The following is a 23,330-nucleotide window of genomic DNA, read 5'->3' as shown; positions in this document are numbered from 1 at the left end:
AGCACTGACTCTAATATGAGAAATGACTGAATGAGGAAAATAACTGAAACTGAAGCCTCTCAAAACCAACAGCTTATATTTACTTTTAAGTTGGATTACTCTTCAATCCAGGCGGGAAAACCACTGGCTCGAGCTCCACACGTCTTTAACAGCCAAAGTTTCTTATGTACAGGCTAGTAACCAAGGGTACAGCGCTAACCAGCTTTGAGAAATATTGCTTGGGAGTCATAATATTAAGTACCTTATTTTGGAGAACCACTTTTTGTCTAGGCAAGCTGAGTTTTACAGTGTGCACTCTAAATATACTGGTCAGCAACTAACTCCAAATAATTTCTAATAAAGTGGTGCACGAGCGGCTACATTGTGTATCGTAGGCAAATTTAGCAGGAAAGCGTGGCAATACACTGTGCACATGCTTAACTGAACGCTGAAATATCTAGCTGTGCATTTAATCAATACTAATAGAAATTGAAGGACGCGCTTGTAGTGTCTCCCCTCTTGTCTTTGTGTTTCGTTCTTTTTTGCGCTATTTTCTATGATGATCGTTAACCAACTAGCCCAAACGTCCGCTCTGATACATAGAAACACTAGTGTGCAACCCGTGGTGGGCGTAGCAGGAATACCGATAATAATCACTTAAAAACGACTATCTACATGCGCTTGTAAGTGTCCATGCGCGAGCTTGAAGGTTCGGCCTAAAAGCATAACCTTACTCTTTCCAGCGCAAAGCTTTACTGTCGCTCCGCTATCGCTACTTTTTTGCATATTTACCTTGCTAATAAAACGGATATATTACTGCGTTCAAATCCGCTGCTGCAGTACCATGCTCACGTATGCAAGATAAGTCAAATGACCACAGGAACGTGCTCTCATATTCCGTATGGATGAGTTCAGTAGTAGTTTCCTTTGAGGGCAGGGTTCAAAGGACGCATGAGTGTCTACATCAGCCGACCACCAGCAGACAGAACAGTCCACGCTCCAATAAATCGAAAACTCTACCCGATCACTCACCAACAGTGGCGAAGACAGTACATCCCATGAATAGAGCGATGGAGATGGCTGCTTGTGAGGCAACTTGGCTGCCTGAGTGAACCAGGATGGTCTCACCAGGCTGCATGTTGCCTCGCACCAGCAGCGCATAGTAGGCAGTGGAGTAGGCAGCGGGAACTGTGGAAGCCTCCTCTAGACTCCACTCATCGGGAACATTCCACAGCCAGCCCGCATCAGCCGCAACCACCGTGGCCATGGCCTTGGCAGGTACCAAACCCATTACCCGGCGTCCCTCGGGATCGCGACCCGAGAACTCCAAGCCAAGGAGGTGGTCAGACGCCGTCGCGTCGTCTTTGCAGTGAAGGGTGGAGAGCAGTCTGTCATTGCGCGTACATTGATTGAACACTAGAAGGCAGGGCTAATAAATGGCCCGCCGCTGGCATAGGACAGAGTTTAAATGGTAAGATATGATAGACCTTCGTCCTCCAGTGGGCGTAGTCGGGTTCCTGCTGTGGCTGATCATGATGATGAGGCGCAGACAGAAAAACTGAATACCAAATTGTCTTTCGGCAGTCTGCATAGCCACTGAACAACGCTCAAGATGTGATATTCGCGTGGAAGCAGTTGAATCAACTATTAGACCAGCTTTGTCTAACCGGCTTATATCATATCAATAGCCATAAGGATTGGTAACTGCTTTTAGGCACTTACAGAGTAGCGCATCCAGTGGAACTTTTCCCGTTGCAACTGCGACATCGAGCATGTTGAGCGGAGCGTAGTAAACGCTGCAGAGAAGCTTGCCATCGTTGTTACATGGGGAGCTGTACCGCATTGGAGACTCGCACCACTGGAGGCTGGATAGATCGCCACATGTGCGTACGTTGAGAAACGCGCACTCAGTGGCCGTCATGGCTGCAAAGAGGAAAGTCATGTAGGCACGAATGCTTGATGAGCTGTGTAGATCACAAAGTGACCTTTTCCGCAAAACATTGTATGAATGCAGAGTCCCTTCCCTTCACTTCATAGCGGCTGGCTTCCAGGTGTGTTTATTGGCCATTGTTTCACAAAATGGAGCTTATTTAAGCGTACATTACATTCCGCAACATACTGAAAAAATAAACACTTTTAAGGGTTGCACGTGCTTTGTTCTTGCAGTGTTGTCACGTACGCATGGATTTTATTAAGCAAGAAAACATTTTGTGAAATTTGGCTTCCTAAGAATCAGTCAGCAATCCCCTGTGCTACAGCGGGCCACGCGCTTTCCTCTTTACAGACGAGTAAACTATATGCTACATACTGAATTATTTTAAAAGCCTAAGTTCAAATCGTTCTTCGCTCACTGCGTTCTCCTACGTGATTCCAAAGCGGGCAGCGCAAACAGCCCGAGTAAACGACGTCACCATATTCTTATGTCATTTGTGCACTCCAGCTGTGTAGAGATGACCATGCTTAGGACTTTAGCTGTTTTATAACATTATTCAAAACTTCATAGCAGCCTCCTGTGCTTCATGTCACTGGATTATGTCTTGCTTGTAGATAGGAATACCAACAAGCTTTGGCGACAGATGTACTAGGGCTAGGAAACTCACGAGATTGTATGCTCAGGTGCCTAAAGCAACCCCATTGGCTGTTGCGGTAGACGTTCATTACCAGGTCTCGCTCTGGCAGCTCTTTCAGTGCCGGAGAGCTGGGCGTCAAATCCAGGGGGTTTCTCGAGCCAGTGAGGCTCGCGTCAAATACGCATCTGTGACGATGGCACAAAAAGTAGCGATTGAAAGGTTCATAAATGTCTTACATTTAGATGTGTCTTCCAAGTAGAGTAAATCGTATAGCTTTGCTGACTTTATCGTAATGGAGAAATCACCACGAGTTTTCTTTGAGCAGAGCTCATTTGCACATCAAATCGTTTACGAAATAGGAAGTCTTAGTATTGTGCTACAGATGCCGCTCAGGTTAAGCTGTATTTATAGTTTTATAGGGTTTATAGTGCAACAGATAAACTAGACCTTCAGCCGCGACCTAGTTGAAGACTTCTCTTAATTTTACATCTATTTTACTAGTTCCTCGAGTCCTACATACACTCGTTGTGTACACTGCTGTTCTAACTTTAAACTTACGGCAAAAGCCGCATTACAACAAGCGCATTCAACAGAAACTCACGAGAAGGTTCTGTAGTTTTTTACCTGATTTGGCTTGAGCCCATTTCCATTCGAAGACAGTTCATCAAGCCAACGATGCCGCTGACACCATTGCTATTTGCAATCAACCACAATCTTCTGTCTGTGGGACTATTTTCACACTCCAGTGTCTTTGTTTTGAGTTCCTCCAACCAGTCGAAGTTCCCATCATGTATCCTGATTATATCCCGCTTTGTGGTTTCAGTTACAGTGGTCACTTTTCTTAGTAGAAACAATGCAGAGTAGTTATTTGTCCTATGTCCCACCATCCGAAACCCATGGGCTCCGAGCAGAGACAGCACCATGTCCTTTGCATTATTGGTGACCGGAGCACTGCACATTTTAGACAAAAATATCTCGGCAGGTGCCAGCGCCGTACGCTGACTGAGCAAAACGAAGGCGCGCTCTTTACAGTGCGCTGACAGCTCTGCGAACAAGGCCTCAAGACCATTTAAATCGCTGGGTCCAATGCAGGAAATGACCAAGTCAGCATCGTGCAGCTCCTTCATAGAGGCAAAGCCTGGTTTCCATAAGAGCCTCCTTACGCCTTCTGGTAGCTGCTGCTGCGTGAGAGTGTGTGGACAGGGGTGAACGACGGCGTAATCGATCTTGAGCAATCCGCTGACCAGAGCGAGTAGTCTGGACACCGGCTGTGTCAACAGCAAGGCGTTTTCTTCTGTGGCTAGTTCCAGAATTCGCAGTCTCTTAGCGCTGGTATTTTCGACCACGACCTCCAGGAGGTCTCTCAGGGGATCCTCTTCTAAAAGGGCTGTGTTAAGGATGTCTGCATTAAGGCCGTTGTTGTGAGTTCTGAGTGCCTTTTGCGCGGCTTGCGCCAAAGACGACGAACCGGAGTTGATTTCCTCCTCAATGGCGATGAGGACACGTAAGAGGTTGTTTTTTTCGGCAGCACTCTGCCGGTGCTTATCGAGCACTTCCTTTGTGACCTCAGAGTGATCCTTGATCGATTCAGAGAAGTGAGTCATGTCCTCGCCGCACGCCTGAAGGATGCGCCGGACCATACAGCTACACACATCGACATATTCTTGCAGGCGAGCCTCCCGTGTCTTTTTGGCCGGCTCGTCGTCAATGTATGGTACGAATCTGTATTCCTCCAGGCATGGAGCCTGTGGAGCAGCCCGACGGGCTTCGATATCAGCCTTGATGCCTTGAATGATAACCCCTCCTGCGCGGCAGGTATCCATGCTTCGGTCGTAAATGACCGGTAAGCCTGCACAGCGAAATACACTAATGAGGGACTATCAGATTTCTAGTTGTCAGTTTGATATCCGATAAATCACTGGTAAGGTCTCAGAATTTCACTACTAAATGCATGCACGAAATATAACACCAGGTTCCATATATCACTCGTGAATTGCAGTCATGTTCGCATAAAATGTATGTTTTCTGATTTGTCATGTACCAGCGCGATTTTGTTGCACTTATTATTCATCACAATCAGTTATACTCCATACAACGTTCAAAGTATCGCCACTTTGCATTATTCTGTGTATCTCCGATAGGAAGCCTAATTTCTTGTTTTCGTAACTACATTAAAGAAGGCAATTTCTACTCACTGTCCGCTGCGGTAGTCTGCGGACAGCGCAACTTAGTTCCTCCCGCAGCCATGTGAATACAGAATAATTTGATTATTTACTACCCAGTGCCGCAAATGTTTGGCACACATTTAGTATTCATTGCGACATGGAACACGTATAAGAAGTTTGAAATGGACGTTTTCTTCCTAGTGAGCATTCTTTGGACCAAACGCACGCTGTCACTGTCAGCAAGCTGTTTGAATTAAGAGTGGTGCAAAAGCGGGAAAAATGTGCCAATACTAGTAATTGCTGTTCATTGTCACGTACCTGTTTCGCAAAATTTAGCGGCGCTAATACAATTTCATTATTGGCTTTTGAACAGAGTTGTATTTGCTACCATAAAGTGGAAGTATCAGTTTCAACTTTGACAGCACCAGCAGTGGCAGATGGCGAAAATGCCGGCGTTATCCGTGGGATGCCTCGGTTAGTGAAACCTCTTTGTGAAATCTCGGTGAGTGCAGGCTACACGCTGTAGAAGCATCACCCATCACCCCTTTCTCTACCCCACCCTCACCCTCCAGAAACGCCATCCACACCCAACACCAGAAGCCCGCCCTTGAAGCCCACGCACAAGCGTAAAGAAATTCAAATTCAAAGTGTAAAGAAATTCAAAGTGTAAGTGTGAAAGCCACGTGACGACTTCATAGCCACCAGCCACTTCCACTCCATACTTACACCAACCGACTAAAAGTATAAATTACAGTAAAAGTAAAAACATCCAAGTAATCATAGTGAGCAAATCCAACTCCTATTGCAGCTTTCTGGCATCAGGACTCATGAGCTGCCTGCCAGTTGTCTTCTTTTAATCTTTATGAATTGGGTATTAGAATATCAAGGGCGGAGGTTTTCACCGTGGATATAGACTCTTTAAATACGCGTTCTTCCAGCAAATAATCAGGACCGAGAGTTCGTGCAGATCAGTTTCTGGAAAAATAACGGGAGAAAAACCGGCGAAAATTGCATTTTCTGCATTTTCTGCATGTTCACTTTCACCATAACATTTTCACTGAGCATTTCGGCGGGCTTAGTTTCAAATATAACATGACGTGAAAATTTCTCTTCTTTGAGACAAGTGGTATCAGCAGTTATGTTACGAGATGAACTGCCACATTTTGTACAACTAAGCCGCCGCGGTGGCTGAGTGGTTATGGCGCTCGGCTGTCAGCCCGAAAGACGCGGGTTCGATCCCGACCGCGGCGGTCGAATTTCGATGGAGGCGAAATTCTAGAGGCCCGTGTACTGTGCGATGTCAGTGCACGTAAAAGAACCCCAGGTGGTCGAAATTTCCGGAGCCCTTCACTACGGCGTCCCTCATAGCCTGAGTCACTTTGGAACGTTAAACCCCCATAAACCATAAACCAAACATTTTGTACAACTGTTATTAACCTGATTGGCTTTATAAAAAAAATAGCCTTTGGCCAAAGCGTCATATGTAGCTCATCTGTGTAAGAGACACCATAGCTTTTCCTGTCTTAAGGTATGGCTTGAGAAGTAGCGACATCGTAATTTCGTACTCTTCTTGTTTTCTCTCCACCAGCGTAGCTGCATGCGCGCATAAAACGAGTGGCTGCATGACATTTACCTTTGCCTCTGGTGTTGCATGCTAGCTTAGTGTGGACCATAGGATCGATGCGGCACGAGTGGATCTTTGCGACCATCCTGAACGTTCTCCGCAGGTCAAGAAAGAGGTAGAACTGAATGATGCTGTCGATGAAGGTCACCCAGTTGTCCACCCACTTGACTTTGCCACATGGCTCTGAATTGAAAAAGAAGCAACAAACTGCTTCATACGTCGTCGCATTGAGTGGGTAGGGACACAAGCGTCAGCAAGAACTTCAGATACAGAAAACTACTTGCACATGTTCTAACCATTGTCATAAAAACCGTATAAGGGCTCTACTTCCTCACTATCACCAGAATGTGTTCTCAGCACTAGGAGGCGAAAGTATAGTAGTGACTAAAGGTGATCGTATACAGTGTGCTTTAGGCGTGACTTGAGTGGGTGGTATTAAGACAAAAAACGATAAGTGGCGTGGGGGCGGTAAATAAAGCGATAATATCAGCGGTCGTTTACACAAGGAAGGCGTAGTTTCTTGTGTAAGTGTCCCTGGGATAGTAGTAATTCAAGTGAGTGTTTGCTTTTGGAGTTTCCTGATTTCGAAGTTTGAGCGATATCTGAGATATCATTTATAACGCTTTTCCTTTTTCTGCCTAAAAGTTTCGTTCAAAATTTAGTGCGCGCAAAGAAAAGCATATTGAGTTGAGGTCATCGCTCGTGTCATGTGTTTTCTTCTATCCTTCGTCCGTGTGTGTTTGTTAGAACTAGAAACGTCAAAGTGGGTTTTTCCAGTTTAGCTAAGCGTTAGTATAGAATAGTGTGAACCCTACTGCATGCGATTTGCTGTCATCTTTCAGTTTCTACTGCTACAAACTAAAATTAAAGAAATTTAGAACTTTTTTTCTGCAAATCACAGATTAGTATAACGACAATATTGCCCTGATAATTTTAGCAAGGTGTGCAAAAATGCTAGCGATATTCTGCGGAGAATAACATCGCGAGCATGTGTGGTTCCCAGCTATGCCGAGCCAAAAGTGAGTTTTTTGTCCGCATTCATAAAAGTGGTGGTGCCATTTATTAATTGGAAGCGCTAAACATTTCACCATTTCGCCACAACTCCCCACACCTCCACGCTAGAATTGTTGCCCACGGTATGCGCCATGCCGTTTCTGGTACTATCACATAAGATAGTTTTTTCTTTTTGCTGTGGCGCTGCTGTAACTTCTTCGAGGCGGAAGTAGTCACTGTCGGCATCACCAATAGGTGCGTCTCATGCAGCAGTTCATTTGTATGCGGGATTAAAGGAAGTTATCGGTTCGCGTAATGGCCGTCTCGGCCCTGCTTTCCTGTACGTCTACTAAGCAGCAGCCGTACCCTCAGATCTATCACTGTCAGCATCGCAAATGGCTCTCACGCCTGATTCAATAAAGACGAATCAAGTAAGTAAAGAACACAAGTAAACGAAATTTACTCGAACGCGGCAATAAGTATGACCGCTGGATGAAATTTCAGCGCGAACTCTCAGCATAGCCTGCAGCTGCATTAGAACCGGTCTCTATAAGCAGTATCAAAAAAGGTATAACCATATTATGATGGCACATGATGCAGCAATCCTACATAAGTTTAAGCTCTAAGATTCGTAAATATATATTCTTATCCTCAAGTAAATACGCATATATGAACACATACCACCTCTGAGTTCATTATGCATGACTTAACAACACTGATTCAAATTTCGTTTTGTAGAATGCAGTAGTTCATTCCCATTTTTTTTCTGTCTTGTGTAACTTTCAACATCACTTTTTTTATGAGATAGTTGCGGTCTAACATGTCTTGTAAAGGAAACCTCTTGAGTAACAGCCATAGTTCTGGCGCTGAGGTGCTCCAATAAATGCTGAAGGGCGCCTCTGAGTTGGATGCGCCGCGCTCAACAGCTTTGTATATTCAAATATATTGCGCTTGTGGCAAACACGTTCAATGATAGTTTGTACAGCACAATTGGTGTGTTCACTCCAACCCAGCCCTACCACAGAAATTACGCTGACGGTGAGCATAGTACGACATACATCTTAGCAAGAGGCTAACCTTGCAGGTCGGCCTTCAGGATGCTCTGGAAACTTCCGCTGTACTTGTATCCTCTAAGCCTAAACTCCTTGTAGATGTCACCGGTGTCCAGCTCGTAGGCCACCGCCTCAGTGGACTGACTTGGTGGGTACTCGTCGACTAGCTTCTCCACTTCTTCCGCCATCCGAATGCGACCACTCGCCACCAGCGTCCCGGCCTCACAGACCTCGAATTCTCCTGATGCGGGCATGACGTTCACCATGATGCGGACGGCACCTGCGCTCAGGAAATTACATTGCGAGTTCTAAGAGATGGGCATGCTGCCTCCTCTACACAATAATGACGTACTAAGGCACGAATGGGGCCCGTAACGAATAGAAATGGAGACTGACAAGGCTTTCCGCCAGCCCAGCTTTTCTAGAAATATAGCGCGTTCTGTCAACCGCCGGTTGAAAACATTGCGTGACTCGAGCAGAGGAAATTGTTTCTTTCGTTTTCCTTTTTCCTTTCTTTCTTTCTTTCTTTCTTTCTTTCTTTCTTTCTTTCTTTCTTTCTTTCTTTCTTTCTTTCTTTCTTTCTTTCTTTCTTTCTTTCTTTCTTTCTTTCTTTCTTTCTTTCTTTCTTTCTTTTTCTTTCTTTCTTTCATTGTTTCTTTCTTTCTCTTTCTTTCTTTCTTTCTCTATTCTTTTTCTTTTTTGCTTTCTTTTTATCTCTCTTTGTTCCTACTTTCCTCTCACGTTTTATTTGATTCTCTCTTTCTTTAGTTATTGGAAATAAAATCAAACAAACGAAGTAAACAAAGAAAAGAATCAGAAGAAGGTCAGAAAGAAAGAGAGAAATAAGAGAAGAAATAGCGATATTTTTATATTTTGAGACAAAACTACGGTGATGAGATTTCGCGAGAAGCAATTGTTTCTCATTGCCTATTTTCCCCACGCGCTTCAGGCGTGATCCTATGACTATTCCTCCGCTCGCACAGTCCAGATCTGACGGCCATAGGAAATCGATGGGGTGCACTGAGTATTCCGAATTCCCGCTGTAATTTTTGACGTTCAGCGCCGTGCAGAACGTAGTGACAGCTGCAGAAACTAGAAGAACTAGGTCTCATTTTCTGCACATGCTGCCACAGTCGGGTTGGCGTAGAGAAACCGAGACACACAGATCATGTCCTCGGATTTGTCCTTCACTTTCAGTGAGCAGCATGTGTGTGACTGCTATAGGAAGCCCACCAGTTTTAGGCAGGACGATGCTCCTGTGGTGGGTGACGTCCTCGAACACCACGGGAACCTTCTGGTACGGCTTTCCGCAGCGTTTCGATAGGGACTTCCAGACCAGCACCATGCAGCCGGCCATCGAGAACAGTACATTCCCGTCCAGCTGGTGTCCGGCCAAATAGGCGTCTTTTTGGTTCGACTCCAAGTTAACCTCGGTGACCTCGTCACACAGCTGGGTTTTGGGAAGGTGGCACGTAAAAAGGCGAAGGATACGTTATGATAGCCGAGCTAGATGCATATCAGGCGCATTGTGAACGCAGTAACTAATTGTTTCTATACTTTTAAGCGTAATAGTCCTCGTTCATTGCCTTCGTTAATAAAATACTTAAGATTAGTATGTTAACTGGTAGATAGTGCTTCAAGTCGAAGGCATCCCTTGAAATAAGTTGAATTATACCAGTATATTATTTTTAAGGAAGATACCAGCAGTAAATTGTGGAGTGTTGCCCTTCAAATCAATATTATAATCATCAACAGTCGAACAAGTTCCACAGTTAGGAAAACAGAAACTCTCACCATGCTGTCAAGCAACTCATATCTTGCGCCATGATCTGGTCAGGCTATCCCACTAATCAATTTTGGGATCAAATCTTTCGCGCCGGAATATGTATTACTAATTGGGTGTCTCGATATTCCGTTCGTCACTGTGATGTGCACTTGTTATTAGCTGTGTTCATTAGAGGCGATGCCCGGATTTATTTCTAGTTCAGGTAAAAACCTATGCGATTGGAGAAATTAAAACCGTAAATAACTGGTTGACAATGGCCATCGAGCTTTTTGTGTTCCCAATGAGAGAGATAGAGGAAGAAAGACGATTTCAGGTGAAGTGACTATGTATGACGCAAAAAGATCACTGGAACGAAGAATGAAGCGCACTGATACATCAGTTTTCAGTCTTTAACTTTGGTGTTTAGTAATTATAGTTTGTTTAGAAATAAAAATAAAGTGATGTGAGTAGGAGCCAGCAGTACCAATTGTACGAGCAATACAATTCGCGTTTCCGTTTGAGGCTAACTCTGCTTTTTCCAGTTATAATCACTGCCAGTATTATAGCTGACGTCGTGATGTAGTTGTCACTATGAACGCTTGAATGCTACGCAGATAGCTCATATGAGGAATGTAAGCTTTCGATGGCGTGTCTGCCTCACTTTTCGCGAGCAAGGAAACTCGTTCCATTGGGCCACGGTCCATCGCTGGGAGTGGTCCCAGCTGACCAGGTGTCCGATGGAGGGTGTGCCGCGAGGCACGGGGAATGGCACTGGTGGGTACAGAGGGGTCAGGTCCAGCTGGACTCCCAGAGTGTGCAGCTTGCCCAGTGAGCTGAGGAAGAAGGTCGGGTTGTCCGCGTCGCGCTTCATCAGACCAAGAAAGGTGGCGCTGGAGCCCAGGGCACGCCGCAAGATGGGCTGCGATCAGTTGAAAGACAAAAAGGTAACCTCGTTTTAAAAGAGTGACCAATGAAAACCAAATGTTTAAAGTATTCGCAATTACCTTCCCGGGGAAAGTTTGGAAAAGTCGCAACTAACAGGCGCGCCTAAATGAAGGTTAATAATACTGATTGAAAATTTGGTCTACATTATTTTTTAAATGTGAGTAGCGTACACTTTACCGGCTAAAAACGGTCATTTCTTTGAATAAAATCCCTTTTTAACTTGGATACAGCCAAATGTGTATCGCAGTTTAGCGCCTTCCTTTGGCGGCGCATAGAGCACGGCCAAAGCGTGCCCGCACGAGAAAGAAAATAGAGAAGGCGCCGGGCCGTGGCACGGGGCCGTGGCTATTCTATTCTTGTCTATATCCAAATCAACTGCTCGTTCCCTCGCTCCTAAGGCTTAAGCCTACAGCAGTAAGGTAGTAAGGTGGATCGTTTGGCGAGTTGAGTTTGATTCAAGGGGGAAAGGTAGGTCGAAAAGAACAAGGACCAAAGAAAGAATCAAGACGCGACACGAGCGTCGTGTCTTGCTTCTTTCTTTGCTCTTTGTTCTTTTCGACCTACCTTTTACTATGAAATCTGAGTCGCGTCGCTGTTGTTTTCCGCCTTGTGAGATTCTGCGCCATTCTCACACACTTAAATGGACAGCATTTGGTCTGAAAAAAAAAAAAAAACTTCTGGTATATTGTCTCCTATATTAAATTTTTTTTTAGTGGATTCTCACCTGCAAAAGACAGTGAGGCGCGATCTCAACGAGGATGGCTTCCTTTGGTACGTGAAGGAGGGCCTCGTAGAAAAGCACGGGCGAAAGCAGGTTGTTGACGTGGTACTCCACCGAGCAGGTTTGGGCGATTGGCTCATGCCATTGGTCCTGAGGGACTGAAGTGCTCACCCAGCACTGGCTGCGGCGCTTGGGCTGAAGAACTACCTGCCCGAGAGGACCAAGTTATGCTGTCAACTCTGACTAACGCGACAAGATCAAGTGACACACTGCTACATTCCGTTTGGTGGCACTTGAGTATAGCGATAGAAGTGTAAATAAATGTATAGCATGCGAGTGACTGTTTTTTTTTCAGCCTACTTCGCGCCTTCATCCTGTGCCCATCGTGCTTTTTTTCCAGTGCGTGGTGTTGCCTTAGCAAGTTACTCGAGCGATCTAGTCAAGATTGACAAATATCGGCTTTGAAGCAAGAAAGAAATAGAAATAATACACCTACTCTACTTGTGATCAGATAGTGTGGGAACACAGAGTTTCATCTATTTATTTATTTATTTATTTATACATACTGCAGCGCAATTATGCGCTATGGCAGGAGTGGGAAAACACACAAAAAATGCAAGGAAACAAAATGCAGCAAAATGTACAAAGTAAGCACTACAAAAAGTTAAAATCACAAATGAAATATCAAACAAGAAAGGAAACTGTTAACGACAGGGTAAGAATACACAGCTATTATGCGTCTTCAACGGCAGTTACAAAGTTTTGAAATGGACAAGAACGAATGGACCCGGGTAGAGAATTCCAGGCTTCTATTGAGCGGGGAAAAAAACTGAATTTGAACAAATTAGCATGCGCAAAATACGGTATCAAATTAAGCTCGTGATGACTTCTTGTAGATGATAATGGCGCAAAGTTAATGTAGTGGTTAGCTGACAGCCTTACTGAGGAATTGACGACACAATGTAAGAATTTTAATGATTCAGTGTGGCGACGGACAGACAGCGTGGTTAAATTCAATGAGAGAAGTGTAGAAGAGGGTGAGAAATCGCGATCATAACGATGACATATAAAACGCACAGCTTTCTTCTGGACTGCTTCTAACATGTTAATTTCGAATTGCTTGTACGGGTTCCACACTACAGCTGCGTAATCAAGAACAGGGCGGATTAGAGATTTATACAACAGTAGCTTTGTGTCTTTTGGTGAATTGGGTAGCGTGCGTCGTAGATAACCTAGTTTTTTTAGTGCTTTATTACATACGTAATCAATGTGTTTAGACCAAGACATGTTATGCGTGAATATGACACCAAGATATTTGTACTGCGAGACCCTATCCACCACACGGCCATTGAAAGAGTAACTAAAATGGGAAACGGAAGATTTGTTACAAAAAGACATGAGGACGGTTTTGTCGAAATTAATTCTCATTTGCCAGGTACTACACCAACTACAAAACATAGCAAATGACTCTTGGAGGTGGCGATGATCATTAGGGCCATTAATTACTTCGTATAAAACGCAGTCATCAGCGTAAAGACGAATGTTAGAAGAAATGTTATGTGGCAAGTCATTGATATATATTAAAAAGAGTAGTGGTCCAAGGACGGAGCCTTGAGGCACACCTGACGTTACATCAACAGCAGTAGAATGAGAAGAATTATAGGATACGAACTGGGAACGAGATGAGAGAAAGCTAGAAATCCAATCAACCAAGTGAGGATTGTTTAGTATAGCATTTAGTTTAGCAAGAAGCTTGGAATGTAGAACAGTATCGAATGCTTTCGAGAAGTCTATAAAAATGGCATCAACTTGGTTACCGACATCGAGGTTATGTAATATATCATGAGCAAATTCTGTTAATTGTGTTACCGTACTAAAACCGCGCCTAAACCCATGCTGAAAGTTAGATAGCAAATTATTGGATTCAAGAAAAAGCATGATGTGTTTATGAATGATGTGTTCCAACATTTTGCATGACTGTGATGTCAATGAAATCGGTCTGTAGTTCGACAAGCACTGTCTATCACCAGATTTGAAAAGAGGGAGCACTTTGGCTAATTTCCAAGAAGAAGGAACTGTAGCGGATGATAAGGACTTGTTGAATATGATGGTCAGATATTTCGATGACCACATGGAGTAACGAACCAGGAACGCATTATGTATTCCATCCGGGCCGGTACATTTCTTAACGTCGAGGTTTAAAACAAGATTTAGGATGCCATCAGTGTTTATGACAGTATCACTGATTGCTGGAGAAGAAATTATATTAGTGAGTGGCGGAATGACGTTGTTATCCGGAACGAACACCGAGTTAAAATATTTGTTGAAAGCATCAGATATTACAGCAGGCTCACTGATGACGTCATTATCTAATCTGAACGAAGTGGATGAAGTGTCACGAGGTAAGATGGATGACCAAAATTTTCGGGGGTTAGTTCTTAACAGATCGCGCAGGTGGACACGAAAAAAGAAATCCTTGGCCATGCGCAACTTAAGATTAAGTTCTTTTTTTGCCTTGTGAAATCTGTCTAAGGTTATGGGATCGTTGCTTCTTCTCGAACGCCTTAGCCTACAAAGGCGACGAGATAAATGCAAAATGTCTCGAGTCATCCAAGGAACATTAGAATTTCTTTTCTTAGTTTTAATAGGAACAAAGCGTTGGACACAATCCTTGACAAGACATTCAAAGTAATTAGTAAGAAAATTTACGTCGTGGCTTGCTGAGAAAGCAGAGAATGTATCGAAACGATCAGCTAAAACCTCAATAATGGAATGGTCGTCAGCACGAGTGAAGTCAGGAAAAGTAGTAAACAAATAGGGTGATTTGGAGACTGGACAAGAGAGTGAAACTAACACGCCTTTATGATCTGAGAGCCCATCAATTACTTCACAAGAGAAGTCATTTTGGGCCAAAGTAGAGTTTAGAAAAACTAAGTCGAGGATGGAATTCAGCCTAGTAGCACTAGAAACAACCTGAGTTAGTCCAAACAATAAGGAAATGTTTATTAGTTCTTTACAAATTGTAATGTCACGACCAAATGCAGACAACGATGGCCAGTGGATGCCAGGAGTGTTGAAGTCTCCCAAACAGATAAATCCTGATGAAGTAATGTTGATCTTGGTCATGAAATTTGCGAATAAAGAAAGAGATTGAGATCAATGTCCGGTAAATAAGAAAGCGTGCAGAGTTCTTTAGGAACCTAAAAATGAAAATTTTGTCGTCGACTCGACAACGACAGTACAATGGTATTCGGGCGACATGTACAAGACCTACAAATGGAATAAACAATGCTTTTACCTGGCATGCAAAGATTTGTAAACAAAAGCTATTTTTGCAAAGCGTCTTTCAGGACGAGTTCCTTATACCAAAGCTACGGCCGCATTTTGATGGAGGCGAATTGTAAATGCTCGCGCGTTGTGTTCTGTAAATGCACGTTAAAAAGCCCCACGTGGTCTATACGGATGCTGGGCATTGCATCACGCGGTTGCTATTGCCAACATGCGACTTCTAGGCCTTAAAGCCGCCGCGGTGGCTCAGTGGCTATGGCGCTCGTCTGATGGCCCGAAAGACGCGGGTTCGATCCCGGCCGCGGGGGTCAAATTTCGATGGAGGCGAAATTCTAGAGGCCCGTGTACTGTGCGATGTCAGTGCACGTTAAAGAACCCCAGGTGGTCGAAATTTCCAGAGCACTTCACTACGGCGTCCCTCATAGCCTGAGTCGCTTTGAGACCTTAAACACCAAACACCAGACTAAAGATAAGCAGGTTCACCTTCTGCAAGGCTTCCTGGAACGCCGGAGCGATGCTCTGCATGTGATCGCTGTGGAAGGCCACGTCCATGCTGTCAACCTCCCGCGCGAACACACCTTCGGCTTTGAGCTCTGCGACCAACTCGACCACGGCGTCAGCGGGACCGGACACTGTCACTGAATCCTGAGCGTTGTGACACGCCGGTACCACCCCATTACGACAGCGCCTTTCAGCCTCTTTCCACGTTAGTCCTGGATAGAGCCGTCATATCAGAATGCTTAGTGCATCACTTCGGAGTTCCGACTCTCGAAGCGCTACAACATAGAATGCAAAAAGCTGCGGCCTTAAGCGACCTTTATTTCGCGTAGTATTCATTCCAATGGGCACACAGTGCGGTTATCGAAACAAATTAACTTCGTTAAAAATAAAATAATAAAAATAAAAATAAAAAGCTTCATGCGCTTTCTTATTTTCGAAAAAGTCACCATCGCCATGAACTCGGCAATATCTACTCCAGGACAAATGGCTCTCCAATTTATTCAATTTAGTCCGGTTCTACACTCGATGCGGCAGTCTAAACCTTGCCAATTTTCCAATTTCTTCAGTTCCATTCCCTGTCTGTCACGCCTTGCTACATTTAGTTTGTGTCGCAAGCTATTAATTTAAGTTTTCGCATAATAAGTCATCTTTTCTTCGCAATACTTGCCCTGCCCATGTTCACTTTTTTAATTATTTGAACAAAGATATCTCTCATTTGTTTTTTTCTCAAACCCGATCTGCCCACATGGAGTGTCATGAGTGCAGCTTTATAATTATCCTTGCCATGGGACTCTGCTTTGCTATGAAATCGATTTCAAGCTTTTTCTTTTGTGCTCGCTAGGCGTCTCGGTTTCTGTTTTTTTTTTTCACAGACGTGTACTAACCAGATACAACTGTCATAGACTTTCGCCCGAGGGACTTTCCTTTTCACAAAATGCATGTGCAAGTATTTAATGCGTCTGAATCAGCAGCTTGTCGCCAAGTTAGAAATCTACGAAGTCAAACTTCACAAATATAAATCTAGTGTCACAAAGGCGCACACCTAACAAAATAAAGAGTTCGGTCTACATTTCTCTCAGTTTACTGCTGCGGTACAGGCTGACGTGACGACGGAGGTTCGCACTGATTAGCAAATCACTTGCTCTGGTACATACATCAGCGCAAGCAGATCATAAACATGTCTTCGTATGAAAAATGTGAACATTTCACATCGTAGATTTACACCACACATCTAGTAAAGCAGGTAGCTTCGTACCTTGAGGGGTATAAACCGGGTCCATTCATTCATAACCGAATGCATAGGAACTTGGTGCGACCCCGTTCAAAGACTCCTAAATTATTACAAAACATTTCACTCACGTCCGAGGGCCTGCTTTGCCACGGGCTCTGAGAGTCATTATTCGTTAAATACGACAATAGCACCTGCGTACAGCGCTAGGACTAGGCAGAAAACTTCCACAACCTCCTTGCACTTGGTCAAGTGAAATACTTTAGCGTGCAGCATACTGCAGCTTAGCAGGATGGCGGATGAGTACTTGAAACCCTGCTGCTAGACAAGTACGCCCAAGGCGCTCACAGACGCAGCACCTTGAGACGCAGTTGAAGTTCGGACATTTCTTTCATCTGGGATCCCCTCAATGTAAGCCACATTTTTTGGATCCCTCAAAACAAAAACCAAGTTTTGCCTTTCTGCCGATTTGTCTTAAGAAGCTGCGTGAAAGCAAGCTTAGAATAATAATCTCGATCAGCGCGCTACTTGCTGTGCGATGTCAGTGCACGTTAAAGATCCCCAGGTGGTCGAAATTATTCCGGAGCCCTCCACTACGGCACCCCTTTCTTCCTTTCGTCTTTCACTCCCTCCCTTATCCTTTCCCTTACGGCGCGGTTCAGGTGTCCAACGTTATATGAGACAGATACTGCGCCATTTCCTTTCCCCCAAAACCAATTATTTATTTATTTTACTTGCCTACTGCCGCCATAGCTCCCTTGGGAAGGTCTTCCATATCGATGCACCGTCCTCGCCAGTATGCAGAAAGTACGGCCTGTTGGGCCGTCAAGCAGCCGTCGGCGTAGGCGCAGCCGACCTCTCCCAGCGAGTGGCCCAGCATACCGTCCGGCTGAATTCCCATGGCACCAAGCGTATCAATGAGTGCCACCTGTCGTGAAAGTCGGAGACGAGGAGAAACGTTCCTTGCATCATTCGGTAGCAATGCACCCTTCAGAATCGAGATGCGTTGTCCTATTATCAAATAAATAATTGGTAAATATTTGCAAAGTGCCGAAATGGGATTTCCTGCGCATGTAAGGCTGCAGGGTGTCTTAAGAAAAATAAACTTGGAAATTCAGAAAAAAGACTTTGTTAGCTCACAGGCATCCGTGGAATGTGCAATATTTCTTACGTGCACCCTGCGCAACGGCCGCGGTCGCTACCGAACAGGGAAAGTCCTCATTTCGCTTGCTAAATTTACCTGCGCATGCGTCTACGATGCTCTTCTTTTTAAGTGGAAAATTATGTAGAACAGCACCATGAACATTATATTTCTTTGTTCAACTCGTATGCTGTGCTGAAAGCAAGTAAAGAACACAGAAGCGTTATAACTCGTAATAAAGCTGCCTGCGAAATCTCTATCGAGTTTAAAGTAACTGAAAAGTGTCTAAAAACGATACACCAAGTGTGCAAGCTCAACCCACCTGCACAGCTGTTATGGATGCCTGCACCGAAGCCATTGAATAGCGGGCGCATTTGTCGTTGGTCAGCAGGTCGATGAGGTCAACACAGAACTCCTTCAGAAACTCCTGCGACTTGTGCACGGATCGAGCAAAGGCGTCAAACTGCATCATCTGGCGGGCCATGCCTTTCCACTGGCAGCCCATGCCAGAAAAGACGAACCACAGAGGTCGCTCCTTGAGCGGAGCCTGCTCAACGACCTTGACAAGATTCGGCCCGGAGTCGTCAGTGTGCACGACGGCAAAGCCACGGTGTGGGAACTGCTTCACGCTGGGTTGTCCGACCAGGTTCAGGAGCGCGTACGCCGAGTCGGGGTATGGCCCCTCCGCTTCCATGCGGTCGAGAGTGCGCTACGTTTAAGGTGATAACAAGCAGCACAGACTAATTTATAGTGCAGTCATAACTGTATCATACGCAGCGTCTGACATGTTAGCACATCAAGAGACAACACCTGCAAGAAATCTCAAGTATTTCCAGCTTTACCACGAATTCAGGACAATGCCCAGCCAGTGACTCTAAGCCTAGCTGCCTATCACGCTCTTTTCGGTCGCCGCTCGGCCATTCTTTCTTGAATCGCGGGCGATGTCGACGCGCCATGTCTGATGGATGGAGGATGGATGGATAAGGCTGAAGCCTTTAAATCGGGCGGTGGCTCAAGCCACCTAGCCATGACTTATGAAATTTTACGCTTGTCTTGATTTTAGCCACCAATCAGATAACCTTCGCTTGGTTAGTTCTGCCCGCTTAAATTCTACTTTCCCTTCACTGTCCTTAAACCCCAATGCCTTGGATAAATCAGCCCCGCTGCTCTCCACTGTAGGGTAGGGTTCAAAGCCATGCGCTACTTGGTGGCAGCCAAGGGAACTAGAAGCGTTGTCCCGTATTCCTGGCAGTGTTGTGTGGAAGTACGATACACGCGGCCAATTTACTGTCCTGGACTTCCGGAAACCACTGTGCACACTATAAATCGCTGTGTAGTTCCACCATGATGGCGAGCACATAGCGAACTTTTCGCTAAGCCTTGCCTTCGCCTGAGTGTGAAGCCGATTTCTGATTAAATTTACCAGAAAATCCCTTCTTGAAATGAGGGTTATTTTATTTTTATAAAGGATGGTGACGACATCCGGATATGTATGGCGGACATATACGAATGCCACACATGGAAATTTTCACCTCGACCGGGGGCAGCCTCGCAAATTCTGGCTGTCAGTACCCTGTGTGGGCTTGAACTCGACGTGTTCGAAGAATTTCGCGGATATTGAGCGGAAGGTTTTTTTTTTTAACAGCAGCTCCTGCTCGGCACCACTGTCTAAAAAGCGTGCGTGTTCAAGGCCAGGATGCTTACGATGTCGGGTTCGATCTGTTAGCCAAGCTTGGCCCTTGAGGAATGCCATACAGCATCAGATCATATGGTTATCTCCCGAGCAGTGTGTGCGACGCAAATCTGCTCTTTGAAAATTTTTGCAGTGCAAGGAAATCTTTTTATGAGCGTGTCCAGAGCTCTGCAAAACAACTGGCGGTGTGGTTTTTTTTTTAAGTGGAGAGGGGGGGGGCAACGTTTTATATCTATATGCGTCATTGCATGATGCGAAAAGGCGAATGAGTCGGCGCATGAGCAGGCACATTGGAGACTAAGCGCCTGATTGTTATCAAATATTCCAGAAACAACATGCCCATAGTGGTGAGTTCGTGGTTTGTAGCTGTGAGGTAAAATTCGATTATTGTTGTGTCATTGATAATGCTGGCGTATAGTGTGATGGGGGCACCCAATTTTTGAACTTTCTTTATTAAAAAAGTCTTCGATAAAAACACTTTCTGGCAAAGTGCCGCTTACGCCCCTTATAGGAGGTCCTCCAGCCAATAACGTCGACCGACTGTCGCGAAGTTGCAGTTAGTCCGGTGAATCCATAGTCACTACCCTTGTACATGACCCACGGTGATATGCCAGCAGCTGAGGGGCATATGCTGCTTTTATTTGTACCCGAATGGGGTGGGGGGGGGGGGGGTTGAGACTTCTAAGGCTGTCGGAGGGGGGGGGGGGAGGGCGGTCCGCCGCTCCCCTGAGTTCCTCCACAACAGATGGGCGGAAGCTACGGCCAATGGCCGCCCCTCAGAGCTAGCAAATGGCTGTAGTAGAGCTCACAGTGAGGCAGCCTGAAATACTCTATTTAAGGGATAAACTCACCACCAGTGACTCCTTTGTCCGTCCAGCCATGAGTACTAGCCTAGGAAGGTTTCCCTTGTCGCGCGAAATGTCTTCCACGTGCAGTCCTTGACTCGACTCAAGAATGACGTGAACATTGCTGCCGCCTAAGCCAAAGGAGTTTATGCCGACCGGACCACCTGGGAAAGGAGTCTCCTTGTCTACTACCTCAATGCTGCCACCATGCAAAGTTTCAGTGGTAGTGATGGCTTCGGTGAAGTGGAGGTTGCCGGCGATGACACCTGTCTCCATGGCCAGGATCACTTTGGCTATAGAGCTGAGACCTGCGAAAGGATGATGGTGACCATGTGGGGTGCTTTTCATGCCTAGGGTGCCGCCATTGCCAATTCGTGCAATATGCCTTCAAGTGAAAATATTTTCAATCACCTACAAGTGAAGGCTTAAATTAAATGCGTTTCGAATTTTCCCCTTCTCCCATCATGACAAAGAAGGCTGAAACGCACTTGTGCGTCTGGGCACTTGTGCACTTGTGCGCCCTCAAAGCAACTTGTTCAGATATCCTGGGCAGAGGAAGCATCTCAAATATTATTCGATACAATAACGGTTCATTTATTCTGATCTACTAACCACGACGTGGCTGTGTGGCAAGCTATGCATCATTAGGCTCAGCGTTTGGCGGAAACAATACAATAATTCGGTAATTAACTAATGACGTGCTTAGGAGATAACTATGTAGAATGGATGGTTGTTTAATGAGTTGAATTATTGAAGCGAAGGAAGACTTCTGTGTGAAAGCAAGCTGCATCTCGCCCGCAAGCATACCTAAACACACGTGACTAAGAAACCGAGTAGGCTCTGAAATTTGTTATTTCATCGTTGGTTGGCGTTCTTTTTTCATTCAAATTCAATTTATTTCTCAAACAGGCAGACCTCTGTCGAATGATTTTCTGTAAAATTAGAACTGTGCAGTTAGTTTGAAGATAGTGCCTCAAGAGGCGATTCAAGCGCGCGGAGTTGCAAGCGCTCTTCTCTTTACCTGAGGCAGCTTCTCCGTGTCCCACGTTGCTTTTGACGGCGCCAAGCAATAGAGGCTTATTGCGCCCCGGCTGACAGAACACTGTGCTGACGGCACTGAGCTCTTGGGTGTCGCCAACTTTAGTTCCTGTTCCGTGTGCCTCTACATATGCCACTTGACGGGGGTCCAACATTGCCTCGTCGTATGTTTCCCTCAGCAGCCGTTCTTGAGCCTGGCTTGACGGGAACATGACTCCTGGGGAATCGCGCGGAAGACGTTGTTAGAAGTGCTGCTCTCAGTTAAACAATGCAGAGCATGGGGTGCAAACTTGAATTATAATGAAGTAGAATCGACATTTGAGCTAGTTGGTATAGCATCATGGAAAAATATAAAGCGCACTCAGGACAACGGAATTGCATTGTAAACTGACTATTGTACGCTAAAAAGCGAGAAGAAAGGAAACTGTGGTAGGCTGTCTGGATGATCATAGAAGCAATATCGAAGGAACTGCAAGTGATTAATTGCGCCTCCGTGTCTGAGAGGCTCATTTCATAGTCCTTTATTAGGAGCGGTAACATAAAAGTCCATCGGGTGCTTGCACAATAGTATCACCCTTCTACAGACCAGTGCCGAGGAAAGGTAAAAACGGAGTGAATACATAATGTGGTTTTTTTTTCGATATATCATCGTGTCAGTATTTAAATTAAAAAACTAGTCACGCTCAAACGCATAGACCCATAATATCCATGCTAAATCAAAGCACATTTAAAATGGCGCGCCAGAGATAGCATCGAGAAACACTAGACAATCAATACGAAATCTTACATCGTCACATCTATTCACTGATGTCCTGCCCCAAACGAAACAAAATGGTTGCACTGTTACTAAAACTGACTAAAGGCTTATGTGGCTAGAATGCCAGTACTTTCGTTCAGTCGACGATAGGGTGAATCGATAGTTTTATCAAACTTACGACTCCTTCTCACAACGAAACAATTTCAGATGCATTTGCACTTGATGACTACAGGTTTAAGTTTTTTCCAACTACAAGTGCGCTGCAGTATTTGAATCCAATGTAACACATTCTGACTTCTTGCAGATAAGAAGGTCAAGACGCTCTAGCTTCCTAAAACACTGCATTCTAAAGCAGTTTCGCGACGCTTATACTGACCTGTGTTTTCTTTTACAGGAAGCAGCAGCGAATTCTCTTAGGGATAAGATTACCTTGGCACTTGTATCCATCGGAGGAAGCTTTTATGTGAGTGACCTTGGCGTAAATTCGACGAGCTTCCGCTGCCCATTGAAGAAAAAACGCACCGACAGTTTCGCTTCGCACGTAACCGTCGCCTGCATCGCAGCGAAACAATTCCCCCCCACGCGTTTTTCCTGTGTTAGCTTCTTAGAAGACAGCAACCGAATGTTAGAAGACAGCAATCCTTTCTGGGGCGATTGCTAGCAGATATTCCGAGAGTATTATCTTAATTCGGTTCCTTATTTAATGTACCTCCGGTTCGCACCTGCAGGGAACGCAGAGTGTTCGCGGGCTCCTAAATACAGTAACCGGAATTTATGTTTTTGGCGACAGGCTACTTTCTCTCTGGTATACATGACTGCGATTCCTCCAACCATCTGTTAAACGAGCCAAATCAGCTGAGTAACAGTCGTTAAAACCAAAGTGAGGTGTTTGAAACGGACACTAAAGGATAGCGACAAAGTCCGCTAGACTGCTGGATTTGCTCTTGGCAAAACTTCCAGTGGATCGCTTCTTTTTGGTGGAAACATAGTATTCTCTTTTCGGAAGGAAATGTAACGTACCATGC

The 23,330-nt window shown here is 45.0% G+C and overlaps 1 protein-coding gene across 1 annotated transcript in view; it reads right to left on the bottom strand.

Annotated features, from left to right (window-relative positions):
- LOC144102152 (fatty acid synthase-like) overlaps nt 1–23,330 on the bottom strand; it is a 43,300-nt gene that overhangs the window by 15,015 nt on the left and 4,955 nt on the right. Inside the window, exons 4-18 of the mRNA XM_077635468.1 lie at nt 22,735–22,857; nt 21,532–21,765; nt 20,517–20,818; nt 18,295–18,681; nt 17,570–17,759; nt 15,586–15,815; nt 11,818–12,021; nt 10,810–11,067; nt 9,617–9,833; nt 8,409–8,663; nt 6,348–6,521; nt 3,174–4,398; nt 2,554–2,734; nt 1,702–1,885; nt 1,012–1,341 (exon numbers count right to left, since the gene is read on the bottom strand). Coding sequence (XP_077491594.1) covers nt 1,012–1,341; nt 1,702–1,885; nt 2,554–2,734; nt 3,174–4,398; nt 6,348–6,521; nt 8,409–8,663; nt 9,617–9,833; nt 10,810–11,067; nt 11,818–12,021; nt 15,586–15,815; nt 17,570–17,759; nt 18,295–18,681; nt 20,517–20,818; nt 21,532–21,765; nt 22,735–22,857 — 4,494 coding nt within the window. The remainder of the gene's footprint in view (nt 1–1,011; nt 1,342–1,701; nt 1,886–2,553; nt 2,735–3,173; nt 4,399–6,347; nt 6,522–8,408; nt 8,664–9,616; nt 9,834–10,809; nt 11,068–11,817; nt 12,022–15,585; nt 15,816–17,569; nt 17,760–18,294; nt 18,682–20,516; nt 20,819–21,531; nt 21,766–22,734; nt 22,858–23,330) is intronic.

This window comes from Amblyomma americanum, chromosome 8, assembly GCF_052857255.1.
Source record: "Amblyomma americanum isolate KBUSLIRL-KWMA chromosome 8, ASM5285725v1, whole genome shotgun sequence".
NCBI classification, from domain to species: Eukaryota; Metazoa; Arthropoda; class Arachnida; order Ixodida; family Ixodidae; genus Amblyomma; species Amblyomma americanum.
The sequence above is the reverse complement of the archived record's forward strand: the minus strand, read 5'-3'. Positions and strand labels throughout refer to the sequence as shown.